The 14,250-nt window shown below is 42.8% G+C and overlaps 1 protein-coding gene across 2 annotated transcripts; it reads right to left on the reverse strand.

Annotated features, from left to right (window-relative positions):
- Positions 1-19: 19 nt before the first annotated feature.
- LOC307073507 (rac GTPase-activating protein 1) lies at positions 20-8,948 on the reverse strand. 2 transcript variants are annotated; one of them, XM_079733374.1, is made up of 16 exons: positions 8,773-8,948; positions 8,126-8,328; positions 7,504-7,649; positions 7,327-7,399; positions 7,136-7,189; positions 6,470-6,571; positions 5,515-5,740; positions 5,215-5,366; positions 4,741-4,896; positions 4,199-4,294; positions 3,663-3,861; positions 2,123-2,228; positions 1,719-1,851; positions 1,025-1,136; positions 439-559; positions 20-332 (listed from the first exon to the last, which is right to left on the reverse strand). In XM_079733374.1, the coding sequence occupies exons 1-16, from the start codon at positions 8,858-8,860 to the stop codon at positions 263-265; spliced, it is 2,037 nt and encodes a 678-aa protein (XP_079589500.1). In that variant the 5' UTR covers positions 8,861-8,948; the 3' UTR covers positions 20-262. The 2 variants fall into 2 exon arrangements, 1 of the variants encoding a protein (XP_079589500.1); XR_013811732.1 differs by having other exon boundaries at positions 320-332; positions 439-1,136; positions 7,306-7,399.
- Positions 8,949-14,250: the final 5,302 nt, after the last annotated feature.

Genomic DNA, 14,250 nt, shown 5'->3' on the forward strand with positions numbered 1-14,250 from the left:
CAAGGATGCACATCTCTTAAGTGGTTAAAAAGAAATGAAGTCAGTTTCATACAAATCAAATTGCTTTCATTAGTGCACCATTAGGACCCAATTAAGAGTCCTACTGGACCAAAACCATAATACTTTGCAGATCAGCTGCAATACAGAATTCATTACCTCAACAGTATCTCCCCTCACCCGCTCCACTTCATACAACAGTTAAGAGACACTACTTGTGAACAAAAGTGCTTGTAGTTCTTCCGTCTTAATATATACATATTCTTCAATGGGATTTCCCTGGCAGTTGAGGAGCTGAGAAGAACTTCCTTTCTTGGTCGGCCTTCACCTTGCCACTGATGTGCAGAGAGGTTTGTTAAAACGTTCTAATGAATTGCGGATCACTCGGCCATTGTAATAGCAATACAGCGGCGACGCCGAACACACAACGACTGGTCTCACCTGTTGATGGTGTGGCCAAAGTTCCTCATGCGGCCATGGAGGGAGGCCCTGCTGGTTGGTTTGTAGGCCTGGAGGGCCAGCTCAGGGGAGGTCAGCGGCATGAACAGCCGAGTGGAAAGCGCTGAAACACGGGTGAACATTGTGCACATAACACTAGCTCGGGTTTATGAGTCGGACTGCGTCTACATTGCAACAATCACATAGACAAGACTGAGTGCGATTAATTTAAACATTTTGTATCGTGAGCTAAATAAAAACCATGACAAGATGTACTTATTAATGCCAGATGGGATATCTGGCGATGTCAAACACCAGTCGTTTGCAGAATCCTCCAAAATCCTGCAGGCTGCTCTACTCTGAATTGCATTGACAAAGTAGGATATTAGAGACTATGCTTTGTGTCAGACAGATTGCTGCATTTATCAAATTGCAGGAAATCTTTACATGATTCCCTTGCTCACTTTTTATTTACACTGTAAATAAAAGCAAAGTTTTATCCTTCAACCGTCATTGTAAACAAAGTGGCATTAAATCCACACTCATTGATTCGCACATCACCATGCGGCTTCTGACGACATGTGCATACCGACGTTATTGGGGGTGTTGTTGTTGGCGTTGTCCGTCATGGAGAAATCCTGGTCCTTCTGCAGTAAATGTTTCCAGTACTCTTCAGAGAGGGACAACATGCAGCAAACCACCTGGAATAACCAAATCAAACCCATCAGCCAATGTACTGCATCAGCTACAATCATGCAACCTTTAAAGTGCAAGTGAACCTTTTCGTTTTAAAGGATAGGATCTTGATCAAAGAAGATGGTCATTTTGTCAGTTTCTAAGATGTAGTTTAGATTCAAATGGATGCAAAATCCCATGTTTTTGAAAGTCCCACACCAACCAGTACTTCCTGTGACGTCGGCTCTGAGGGTACGCCAAAGCCTCCGTTGGTGGATGTGTGGATCAGACGAAGCGCTTCTAGCACTGTATTACACTGGTAGTATAATGCCACGATGCGCACCACATTTCATAAACAATGTTGCTCGTACTCACTTTACTAGATAAAGAAAATAATGAAAAGTGAATTTTTGCATTTAGTTGATTTCTCCCATTGCTGACACTTATTAAACATTCAAATAACCTCATTACATTCAATTTGTTCCATAACAAATGAATAATGCATACTTTCCTCAGAATTCCACACACGCAATGAAAACACGAGAGTGCGCTAGGAAAAAGTCCAGCAATAGCCTAAAGTTTGCCGGACCTCGGAGACGGAGACTGACCCTGGGTTGTGTTGTGGTGTCCTTCAGGATTGTTCTCGGAGGGGGCTCGGCCATACCGTGGCCCACTATAGTCGGTCCAAACACCCGTGCCAGGTTGGTCTTGTCCATTTGGCAGTGAGGACTCTTCATGACCCTGTATAAAAAAAAAGTCATAAATATATCAAATATCAACACCTTCAACGCAACGACTTTGGTCACGTAATCAAGGATCCAGTCTACAAGACACTACAGCATTATAGTTGCAATTGTATGGTTCAAGAGTAAATGAAGCAAAGCCCAACAATAGCTATACGATAATGTACATCGACTTCCCTGGATACCCGTACATTAAATATTTATGGTTATAACCGGTTAGTCCTTTCAGATGAGGGGAGAATCGGTGCGAGCCATAAATGAGGTCGAACCTCTGCAAGTGGAGCATGAGGAACGCCATGGTGTCTCGATTAGCCCTGGGCAGCTCTCCGATGACCTGGTACATGATGGCCGCGGCGTTGTCCTCATCAGGAATCTCTGGTGCGGACACCATGGGTTCAATTAGGATGTGGTGCATTGTGGGGCCCATGATTTACCAGGGTACCCAAGGGGTATGCATTATTCTGCAGCACAAGAGACTGGCATGATGACAAATACAGCACCATATAAACGGAGCAGTATAAACCCTTCCCTTCACCCGCATCCCGTGAATGCCAAGTCATACATTATTGAAGAAATAGCTCCAATAATAGCACAAAATATCACACAAAAAGGACGTCACACATTAAGCATTTTTGAATAAAGTATTTGCCTTGTTAAAAAAAAAGAAGTATGAATGATGATGCTTCAATGCAAGTTTCATCGTGATACAGGACTCCAAGATCTGGCCACTCATTGCCAGCGTTCTCATTTGCCCTGCGCGCCAAAGCATCTTGCACACGCTCCGTTCACACATCCATCACAAATATGCTGCAGGAGCATTATACAGGAGGACCGGCTTGGGTCCCGTCATGTCTAGATAGGAAAATGCACCCAAGAGCAGGATGTGCTTATTCTGGTAATCTAAGTGATACTACCATAGAAGATAAGTCCGCTCCTGTGTTTTGTTTATGTCACCACTTTGTATGCCGGGACAGAGTGTATTTGTCACCCGGATCGACCCAGCCAAATGTAACCCCGGCATTTGAGAAGGCACCAACCATTACTGTGTGATGAATGCCTCAAATAGACAACGAAGTACAGTCTCCCGCTCGCACAGCCAACCTGCTTGGCAGTTTTTACTTCGGTTTAGTAAACTATGAGAGTGTCACCACACATCACCTAGACAAAGCATATGTGGGTAGAAAATAAATAAATAATAAAGCACAGAAAGGCGTTCACATCGTAGACGCGCCTGATTAAATGAATACGCTGCTAGGACAGCAGGGGGCAGGGAGGCAATGTAATGAGCTATGTATTGCAGTTTTCGGTTAAGAAAGGAAATTAAGATCAAAAGAACTAACTTATACCCAGGCACGGCACATCAAATACAATGTATTTAGAATATAAACACGAAACACTTCTAGTCAAGCGTTCTTCTGTTCATGTGCATCTAAACATTTACAGTGCTTAACATAATGTCGACTGACTGTCATCTTGGGAACTTGAACGCTAGAAAGCTTGCATCAATTATCTGAAATGACACCACAATCACAGGAAAATAGGCTGGTGATAATACGATAAGCCTGCAATCGTGAAGATGACTAAATGCAGGGCTGATTATGGAGCCGTGATACATTTTCACAGCTCCTGATATTTATCGTTTTGTGTACAAATTCAACCGAGACAAAATCGTGAGGCTACTCTCATCTCCGCTTGGTCATGGGTAATGATGATATTAATACAACAATCAGAGCCTGGCTGGATGTTTGGATGCTTTCACAGACGTATTTCCACTCTTTCCGTGACCTGCAGCCATGATCCAGACCCTACCTGCCGCCTGCATGAAGTTCCGGTGGAGCTTGTGGGTGACTAGTGGCTCCTTCAGCTTCCGGAAGAAGTCCTTGAGGAGGCCACACACGACGTGGATCTCGCCCACCTTGTGCAGCATCAGGGAGCCTTTCCCCTGGATGTACTTCTCCCTGAGCTCCTTCACCAGCCGGTCGCCCCCTGGCACACGGTAGATGCCTCTCTGCGGAGCGAGACAGGGGGAGGTGTCAAAGGAAGGGAACACAGTCTCCTTTTCTTTAAAAAGAAAGAAGGATGAGCCACATTGCAGCTGTGATAGCTTTAGGCCGTTCGTGTTAGCGCAGGTGCATCCTTGTTGGATTGGATGGTCGTGGATGAGGCAATGTTATTCAAATCTGGGATTAGGCAGGTGGCCTTTAAAGTAGCACATCAAACCCGATAAGGCTGTGTTATTAAACTGGTCGTTTTGAAGCCTGTAGGTGGCAGCAAACTCGAAAGCGTTCCAACATGTACATCTTAGAAGTAACATTCGTTGTAATTGAGTGATGAAATTAACTTACTTCTTGTAGTCCCCTTCTCTCGATTTCATTCACACACTGTATGACCAAGAGAGGGATCCTCGGGTGGGTTGCAGGCGCAAAGCCGTCCAAAGTGTCCTTAAAAATAAAGGATGAATACAAAGAATAAAAAGTCCATGAATCCAAGCCCACCTGAGGTCCTATATTGAAAAAGCTGTGATGTAGAATGCCAAAACAGTATCCAACCCGAAAAATATGTATCAATGAATATTGGAACATGTTGGTCTGGGAAACAACACCCAACATTTTTAATCTTGCGTCAAAATTGTTTTATATGGAGACAACTCATTGAATAGTTTTCAGATTACTAAGAATAAATGACAGACACGAAGATCAGATAAAGAATGAGAACTAAAACTGGTCTCTGATATAGTTTGAGGTCATCTCGTAATCCTCTGATACAGTGGGATTAGGGGATTTGATATTGGTCCTGGATGTTATCGCGCCCCCCCATTTGTATCCCATAATATACCCTATAATGCTTCAGTGTTGCATGGGCCCAGGGGTTTAACAGACAGCAGTACCGCTTGCTTGCTCGGCGTGGTGGAAGGTGAGCAGCATTCTGTGCATTTCAGCTTGCATTCCGGATGGGCCACCACGCGGCACTCCCGGCACTTCAGCGCCATCTTCCCAAAGCGGATCCTCTTGCCGCACGGCACGCACGTCTCTGGTCGGATCACCTGGAAGAACGGTGGGGGTTTGTTTTCAGCTTCGACCGGCTACCATTTCAACAAATCACAGACCCGTTTCAGAGACTGAGCTGCCAATTGTACGTGGGTTTGTTCTTAAAAAATAAATAATTTGTAATGAAATGCAACATTGTGATTCAAAATGAAATGCAAAGATGTTTAGAAACACTGCCGTTCTTCCTGTCAAAATGAATCCCAAATAAAATTACCACAAGCGAGATTTTGCAGTAACCTGTAGACATTTGGTATCAGGAAAATTTATTATTTCTAATCTATTTCTGTGTGTGTAGCATGCAATTGTGTTCATACCGTTTTAGAGAGGAAAACATGCTTCAGGGTTCTCTCCAGCGTGGGCGTGTAGATGGGCCCTTGGTAAACGTTGGCCTGGGTCACCCTAGTCTCTGCGAGTGTTTCAGGCTCCGCTACCGTCTCATCGTTAGGCCCCCACACAGAGGTTTGCTCTGAGGTGAAGTGGAGGAACATCAATAAACTGTGAAGGCCATTCTGGTGTACATCCAGGGGAAAGCGGTCTCATCGACGGCATTACAATGGCGGTTCGTAAAATTAATTGGTCTTAAACCGCGGTCGGCAGCCCAACTTCACCCTCACCTCCGACACTGCTCAGGCATTCCTGGGACAGGGTCCTGGAGCCGTTCTCTGGGGTCTTCTGGGTGATGGCGATCACCATCCGGACCTGACCTCCGTTCTCAGGGGTCGTGAGCGACGCCTTCACAAGGGTCTCCGCCTCCTGGATGACAGACTGACAGGGGGCCAGGCGGCTGGAGCTAGCGTGCGTGGAAGCCGGGCAGGTGAACTCGGGAACGTCAGGAAGACACTTTAAAAATTAAACAGAGTGGTCGTGGTTCAATAACTGGGCGGTAGGCGTGTTTATGAATGTACACAGGCAATCTGCCAATGGCGGGAGACCGGCATTTGGGCTGTGGTCCAGATGGATTTCTGTCCAAGCACACAGGTGTGCTCGTCTGCAGAGAGGGAGGGTGTCACCAACAGTGGACCAAGATGTGATGGATGAGCCATGAAATAGGAACAGACAACTTGCTGTGCCCGAATTCATTGGGGGCGGAATAACATTTCTTAAAATCACTGTGAGGTCTTGTCACACCAGGGACATGCTAATCTTTTGTTAACCACAGTGAAATATTAGACACGCGTGTGTGAGTTGGTGTCCGCCATTGAGGTGTGTAGGCAATTTCTCCCTTGTTCTTCTATAGCCTATGGTCCTCTCGCCTACCATCTCTTTTTCGGAAAATAAAAATACACTGAACTCTTCACTGAACAGTTTTGCTGAAATTGAATTTTGTTTGCACTCCTTCCAGGAGTGCAAACAAATCCCAAGAGTGAACCATATGAATTTTTTTTTCCCCCCATATGGTTAACCACCAGAAAATATGTCCAGCCTCAAAATAATGAAATAAGGTGGACCAAATTACAAAAATATGATAATCATAACAAAATTCCAGGTACTTTCAATTATTTTTGCATGCAAGCAACGCTGCAAAAAAAACAAAATACAAATTTTCCAAGCATGCATATTTCCATTTACCTTTTCCAAAGCTTTTCTCTCTGGAACATCCTCAGAGATGTTTCCCAGTCTCCCTCGATGACCTATAGACGCCGCTATTGCCATTGGTCCCATGGATGACCTCTAAAACACACGTTGGAACAGATGAAAAAATGGAAATCTTTTAAACCACCGGCCATAGTGAAAATGAGTGAAAGAAAGAGAGGGGAAACCACTTTACAAGACATAAACTTGTCAGCAGGCAATAATCAGTTTTAGTCGGTTGGTTTGTTGTTCCGTTTTTCATCAACTTTTGTACAATCAGCTTTCAATTGACTACCTTCTGTCACTTAATGAAAAAGGAAAAGAAAACGCTGGAAAACTTCTTTCTCTTACCACAAAGATCAACGACAGGTCTGGAATACAAAAGGGATGAGCAGTTGGTTCACAGAACTGTGTAGGCCAAGTATTACAGTTAAGGCTTTGGAAACTATTTGACTATCCAGCCAACCAATCAAGCTGTGCCCGTTTACAATCGGTTGGGAGACACTTAAGCAATCACAATTTTACACCAACGGGCAAGTACAATCCTCCAATTAACCTATTGTTTAACTGTGATTTACAAACATAACTGTGCAATTGTGTGACCTTACGTTGTCATTAAGGTTAACCCAGCGTTGGCCTACAGTGCATTGCTGCAGTGCTTACCCTCTTTTCCCGGGCTCTGGACCTCAAGGGCTTGATCACAGTTGTGTCCAGGTCCTGCAGATGGATCCAGAGCCAGATGGCAAGAGTTACATTCTAGATAACTTTGTGAGGTTGTCTACTTTACATGCTACCAAAAAGCGGATATCTTAAAAAGATAATAAGGTATGTACACAACAGTGCAGTGAACAAACCAAGTCGTCGTCTGTTCTATCATAGCTGATGTCGGAGTGTGACAGGAAGGACGACTCGTCGATGATGGAAAACCTTTAGGAAAACAAGAACCGAGCATTTAAGCAATCAATTTCAAGTCAGAAGTTTCTGTTCTGTTTTTGAACAGAAGACAATCACGAAAAACAGAAGTGGTTTACCGTTTACCACCCCTGAGCTGGGTGGTATTGGATCCCTTTCCCTTGTGGTCAAAAGTGGCCAGTAGTGATTTCTGCTCATCGTTCAGACATGCGCTGGACTTGCCGTCATGGACAAGGATGTCACACATTAGCTGCATCTGTCGCTCCTGGACAGAAACAACAGCAATAACAACAGCATGTCATGTAGTGGCGTCCAAGACAAAATACACACAAAGACCACATAAATAAACCCATTTCTCTCCCAAACATGAATGATGCATGTAAAAATAACAAAGCTAATAATTTAACGCTGCAATGACAATGAATACAAAAAGGCAGAAGTGTCCTTGTACATTGCTGCAGGGCCTACTCCACACAACAGCTGTGGCCCTGAGCACCAAACACCCTTCTTTAGTTGACATCTCATAAGAAGAAAATCTGACCCTTTATGCATGCAAGTTATTTGGCTTTCATTAACCGCAATAGCAAAACCAAAACCCAAACATAAATCCCAAGATGGTTAAACAGGCCTACGGTTCTGAGATGTGGTTTTGCTAAGCATTGTTGATCTTTCATCACTAGTTATTGCAACAGAGTTGAAAGTTTGGAGGCTGAAATCCATTGATCTCTGCAACCAACTCACCAAATACTGGTAGTCTGCCTCAATCTTATACCGCTTCTTTATCTCCACGTCCACCTGGTTTCTCGCGTGTTTCAATTTGACCTCCAGAGCCGCCTTGGCGACATCTGATTTGACGAGGAGCTCCTTATACTTCTTCATCTCTAGCTCCGTGTGAAGCCATTTCTTTCTGGTTGACTCGAAGTTTTTGACAACTTCAACAAACTCTGGACAGGGGTGAGAAAACAATAGGTGTGTGATGTTCACTCTGGTGTCGATCATGAAACATGTTTATCAATCGTCGACACGATTCAATCATCAATGCATTGACGCCAATAATCACGCTACGGTCGCCCATGAGGAAACACAGCGCCAATGGAAGAAGGAAATCCCTGAAATTAAAAAGGGCGACAGGAATACGCTTCAAGGTATTGCATGCACTTCATCCGACTAGGGTTTCTAAAACCATTCCCTCTGTACTACGCACACGATTATAATCAATGGGTTAATTTAACGAGAACTCATCAACCACGAGACTTTCAAAATGCACGAATGTGCACTGGGACCTTTATGCCTTTATTAGTCCTAAGGCATTTAGCCCTTTTATCGATATTTATGCCACGGAGGAACGAAGCTAACCCCCGTGTCCTTCCCCTCAGACCGTGTCTTACCGAGCTCTGTGGCCAATGCATTTTCCATAGTAATCCTCTCGAGGCACAAGGCCAGAAGTTCTCCCACAATGACCCGAGATTCCCCCATCGCTGATGGCAGAAAAGTCCTACCCTCAGCATGGATGATTACGTTTCGAAGAGCCTACGTCCACATTTCCATTGGGTGATTTATCCCTTACGTGGAAATAAACCTTGGGGCAAACAAGACCTGTTCCTCGCCGTACCGTCGACGGGTCGGTTTACACGGGTGGGTAATGATCAGTTTGATTAAAGGGACGGGAAGACCGTAGAAAGCTATAAGGGTATAAACGGTGACATGTTGCTGGCGTCGCGGTCATCGTTTTGCGGGGGTGGAAGATTCATATTTTCTTGTACAAATCTTGTATCGCCCACATGTCAAGATGTACAGGCATCTGTTAAGGATGAGGTGCATACTTGAACGAGATAGTCAGTCAGCGATAACAACTTGAAAAAAAGTGCAAAAATATGCATAGTGTTCGCTGGTCAGTGTTTTGTTTAAAAACAATAAGACAACGAGGTAATTTATGCTGGCAGACAATTTGGTTGTTTGCTTTTTTCCTTAAGTATGCATCATTGCTTTTATTTGAAGATAACAAACGTTAACCTGCCTGACATTAACCTAGACCATTACTTCCTTAAAATGCGTCATATCGACTTTCAAGGTTGAAGTGACACATTTGAAACACATTCCTCTCTCTTTGGTCTCTTGAGAGCAAAGCAGGGAAAACAGACATTTGTCCTTCAGACCACATTAAAAGTTGCAGGAGTCAAGAGGGGACAGTTCTTATTATACATCCATGGGGCAGGCAGCCATGCAGTCAGTAGCAATTGAAACCTTGATCATGTGGGTTGGAAAAGATTCGTGATTTATGCAATAGGGTAGATGGTCAAAAATGTAGCCTTCTACAATATTTATTAGCCACGCACACAATCACTCAGTACTGTCGCAGCCAGGGAGGTGACTAGATGAAGCAGTAGCCATGCCATTGCATAATGCAAGACTATCTCAAATTCATGGGGGGTAGCGGCGTGAATATTTGCATCATTTCCAAGCACCTCAGGTTGCTCGCGATTAAGATTAAAGGTGTGTGTGTGTGGGGGTGGGTGTGGGTGTGTGTGGGAAAGGATGCGTGGATGTTTTTGCTTAGCTGGCACCAACCGTCGAAATGCTTCCTCATGATTCCTTCATGATAACATAACTCATGATGGCTCGTCAAACTATAGTTATGTCCAACTAACAAATCAGTCTTCCTTCCTGTAAACTCCATATCGGGACCGAACCGAGACTGATCATATATTTGAGAGACAGATCAATTGGGCATGGCGGTGCCACTATTGCTGCTATGGGTCCCTAGCGTTTTATGTTCTTCACTTATCCATGGTACCGAATTTCTTACATTTTTATCTTTTTGTATAATTCCAATCGCTTCTAGATCTCTTGATGAATGCCATGGCCTACTTCAAAGAGTTTGCTCTCTCTGAGTTAGATGCAAAGGAGTTCCAGGTAAGAGGACAGTTCAACTTTAAATTAGTTATTCTGTTAATGAATGTTACCGAGGTTCTTGTTTTCTGATGTAACGCCCTCAGGCTATTCCTGCTAAACCTGAGTGGATTGGGAGGTGGACTTGTTTGTCCCCAGCAGAGGGCACTCTTGGTGTGTGTGTGTGTGTGTGTGTGTGTGTGTGTGTGTGTGTGTGTGTGTGTGTGTGTGTGTGTGTGCGCGACAATAACCGTGGTTGAACAGAGCTCTCTTGTGTTTGGTTGACCTTAGCCTGGTCAATGTAAAGGCCAATCGAGGCCAGATACCGTATGGAAGAGGTGCTCGATCCGGAGCCATAACGATCCAATGCCCCAGCCGTGCTGCTTCCGTGTGGGAACCGGTGTACATTCTCCTTAAGGGTAAGCTGTGTGTTGTCCTCAGAAGACAGGTCTTGTTTTTCAGTTTATTCAAAGTAAACTACCATTTAAGGCTTTGAGAGGGGTCAGTGGGCTTGAGTCACTTTGCTTGAGGCAGGTGCAGTGCTAAGCATAATTGCAGAGGCCTTTGGCCACCTTTTTAATATTTTGATGAGTAAGAAATCAGGGGATGGGTTGTTTCCTTGGTGGATGGATGGGTTTTTGTGCACAGATCCCTGTATGGTTTATCCCTAACTGCTCTGGCATCTCACCAGGGGTCGACTAAGAGACTACACGCTTGGGGGTATGTTATACAGCTTATTCTTAGTAGCTCTTAAGGTTACTGATGCATAAAGTTGAAGCTAAATAGAGGAGAAGGTACAATCTAATCTCCTCTCTGCCTGCAGATTTAAATACAATTATTTACTATTTTTATCAATGCACTGGAAGTTGAATTTCAAAGATATAGCTTTGGAATTCCAGTTAGAAAAACCAACAGCGCAGTTTTTTAAATGTTCTGCATGCTAATGTGTTAATACTGCATTTCCATTGCTGATTCACAGCCTACGTTGCAAGACCTCTGCCAAGTATTCAGATAGGGCTCCAGTTCAGCTGTCCAAAATGTGTCTTGATGTTCACATTTTACTCATACCTTCACATTCTTAGCATTAAAGTTGCTCCTGTGATGCAAATTAGTCTTTATGCGTGAAGGAGAGATAAAAAGCTGTAGTCTTCTCCAGGTGAGTCTTGAGGTCACCACTTTCATCATCCAATTTCTATAACAGTACTTCAGTTTAAATCACAATAGACCAGAGCTACTTTTAATATACCTTTTGTATATTAAAATTGGACCAAGTTTTGGTTTGGCTTTGTCCGTTTCCCATTTCCTTTATTGTAAACACCATCTTTCCCAATCCTGCCTCTCTATACTTTAGACACACACACACACACACACACACACACACACACACACACACACACACACACACACACACCTCCAATACTCTCTACCACCTTACTCATCTGTCTTCACACAGGCATGTAATTCTGTTGTGATCTTTCAAAACATTTATTTTTCTATAAATAAACTGCTCATTCCGTGCTACGGCGATAACAATGCAATTCTTGTGGTGGAATTTTCTGGAATGCAGACTGGTGCCAATTCCCGCGAAAAACATTGTTTAGAGCACACTCAGAAATAATCAGCCCACGATAATGGGACATTTGATTCATTTGTCCCCTTCATTTAAATGAAACAAGCATCTATTTATGGGAGCCATTATTGGGGAGAAATTGGCATTGCACAGTTTTTCTTTACCAAAGTTTATATTGGGGAAGAGATAATTGACAAATTTATGTTCACATGAGTCATTGTTAAATTTTGTGCCTGCATTTTCAAGAATGCCTTTTCATTTTAGAAAGATAGTTACCGAGGCATAGAAAATATACTTGCGTGTAAAAACAATATCAATTTTATATGGATATGTTATATTCAAAATAATCATTATAACGGGCTTCAATTTATGTTTGCATTCAAATGTTTGTCCACTTGGTGTATCAATACTTAAAACACTGATCAGTGTGAGTGATCACAAGGAGAGTATGACCATCCATAGTGGTAAACCACAATCATAGAACTATAATTATCGCCATCTGTTATATGTATTGATCATTCATCTCGACGGAGGTCGGCGCTACAAGCCAATGTTTACTTGCACTGCGGTACGTGAATATAGATTGCTGATAATATGAAGGTGTTCCGTTGAATCACAACAGTTTCGTTTTGGATACCAACTTTCAAGGGGGTTAGCCTATTTCAGTTATTGAACAGGGCAACTAACGTCTCCAAAACATTCCCACTGCTCATAGACCAACTTATCCGCACACAATTTAACACTTGAATTTCAAATTTTAACAATTACAGTATAATTTAAGAACGTTATATAGGATATTTTGGTAAAATGACGGGTAAGTTTGTCTTCATCAGGATATACGGTTGAGAACTTCATCCGTCTTTTTACCGGCGCGACTATTAAAGTAAGCTTCTGCATATGCGAATCACGTCTGATGTTAATAGTAATGCTGCGTTTTTTTAATAGCATATCTTTTTTAATAATTATTTTTGGCCTGGGGGGGGTCCTCTTGGGCCTGTCTGTACAATTATAGGGGAAACACTGACGTGTATTACTTGTATCACAACCTCTAAGTATAATCATCACATGGATTGAAGGGGCAGTCAAGATGGTAATTATCAAACAGCATGCCTATTGGATGGTTACATGTTCAACCGGGTTTGTAGAAATATAAGAGAATGTATCTCTTCTTTGTGTCTTAGATAATGTATGAGTCTAACCAAGAAAAATGTTACTAAATGTATTTTGTTATTGTCTTTAAGTAGGTCATATTCTGTGGCCACCTCTCTAGAATGATCTAATCTTTATTTAACAAAAATATTTCTTATTGTTATTTGGTACTTTGCTTTAGATGCTTCAATTTCCATTTTTTAGTTAGGGTTAGGGTTCAAATTGCTGACACACAATGTCAAATGGCACTACAAACCACAGCTGTGAGAGTATTCAGTGGCGCAGGGCAAGGATAAGGGTGAGCATCAGAAATATCAGTACTTGCAACAATAAAAAATTACAGCCACAGTGTAGCAGCAAGGCTTGTCAGACGACACTACATCTCCACCAAGGTATTGCAACACCAGAAAGTGTTTTGAAAGGAATCTCTCGTCCACATCGACACAGTTTATCATTGAAATTGACAGACAAAGCAAGCCATGTCTTGTTTTCTGTTTGGCATTTTGCTTGTCACGGAAGCCCTTAGGGTGCCTCTGATTTGTCAACATCCTCATCCTTTTATTGACCGTTTTCAGAACAAATTTTCAATGAACACCTCCAAGAATTGATACCATTGTTTTCAACCTGAAGTGGCTGACACTCACTAACGGCAAACAAATGGTCGAAAAACAAATTGTGCAAAATTCAACAAACCTGGAAAAGATTGCTTATCACTCAGACACAGGGTATACCCCCTTTTGTTGTCAACCGTGGTCCTTCACCTTCTCTTTTCAGCGATAACTCAGCGAAGGTCCTGGTGAATTCTTTCATTTTATGATCATAATGAATACTAAGATAATCTCTCAATAGGTCATGCTTTAATTTGCTCTAGATAAGCCATTACAGTTGCAGTGCATTTAAGCCAAATGGTAAATTAGTTACATTACAAGTAACAAGAGACTGGAGTTCATACATGTGCCATTTATGTTAGTTGAGACCTTCTTTAATGCCAGAACTTTTACAATGCAGTGTACTTTTCCCAACACGGCAATCCTTTGCAACATTGGTGTTTTGTGTGTATGTGTCTCGGTGTGTGTGTACGTGTATTGACGCTGCCTGCAACACGATCATGAAGGCGATGCGTTTTATATTGAGGAACACCAAAGTGTGGCACCTCAGGAATCCTCCGGGAGCCATTATTGGCATCGCTGATGCAGGAAATAGATTCAATGTAGAAAATAATACCCTTGAATAATTAATTAGATGGGTTTTAGATGAA

The sequence above is a fragment of the Pollachius pollachius genome (assembly GCF_949987615.1).
Source record: "Pollachius pollachius genome assembly, chromosome: 3".
Lineage (NCBI taxonomy): Eukaryota > Metazoa > Chordata > Actinopteri > Gadiformes > Gadidae > Pollachius > Pollachius pollachius.

Coding starts and splice junctions, on each gene's coding strand:
- LOC307073507 (XM_079733374.1), bottom strand. CDS start 8,860: ATGGGGGAATCTCGGGTCATTGTGGGAGAACTTCTGGCCTTGTGCCTC. Junction 2,229..3,662: donor GAACTTCATGCAGGCGGCAG/GTAGGGTCTGGA, acceptor TGTCCGCACCAG/AGATTCCTGATGAGGACAAC. Junction 560..1,024: donor CAACACCCCCAATAACGTCG/GTATGCACATGT, acceptor CCCGTGTTTCAG/CGCTTTCCACTCGGCTGTTC.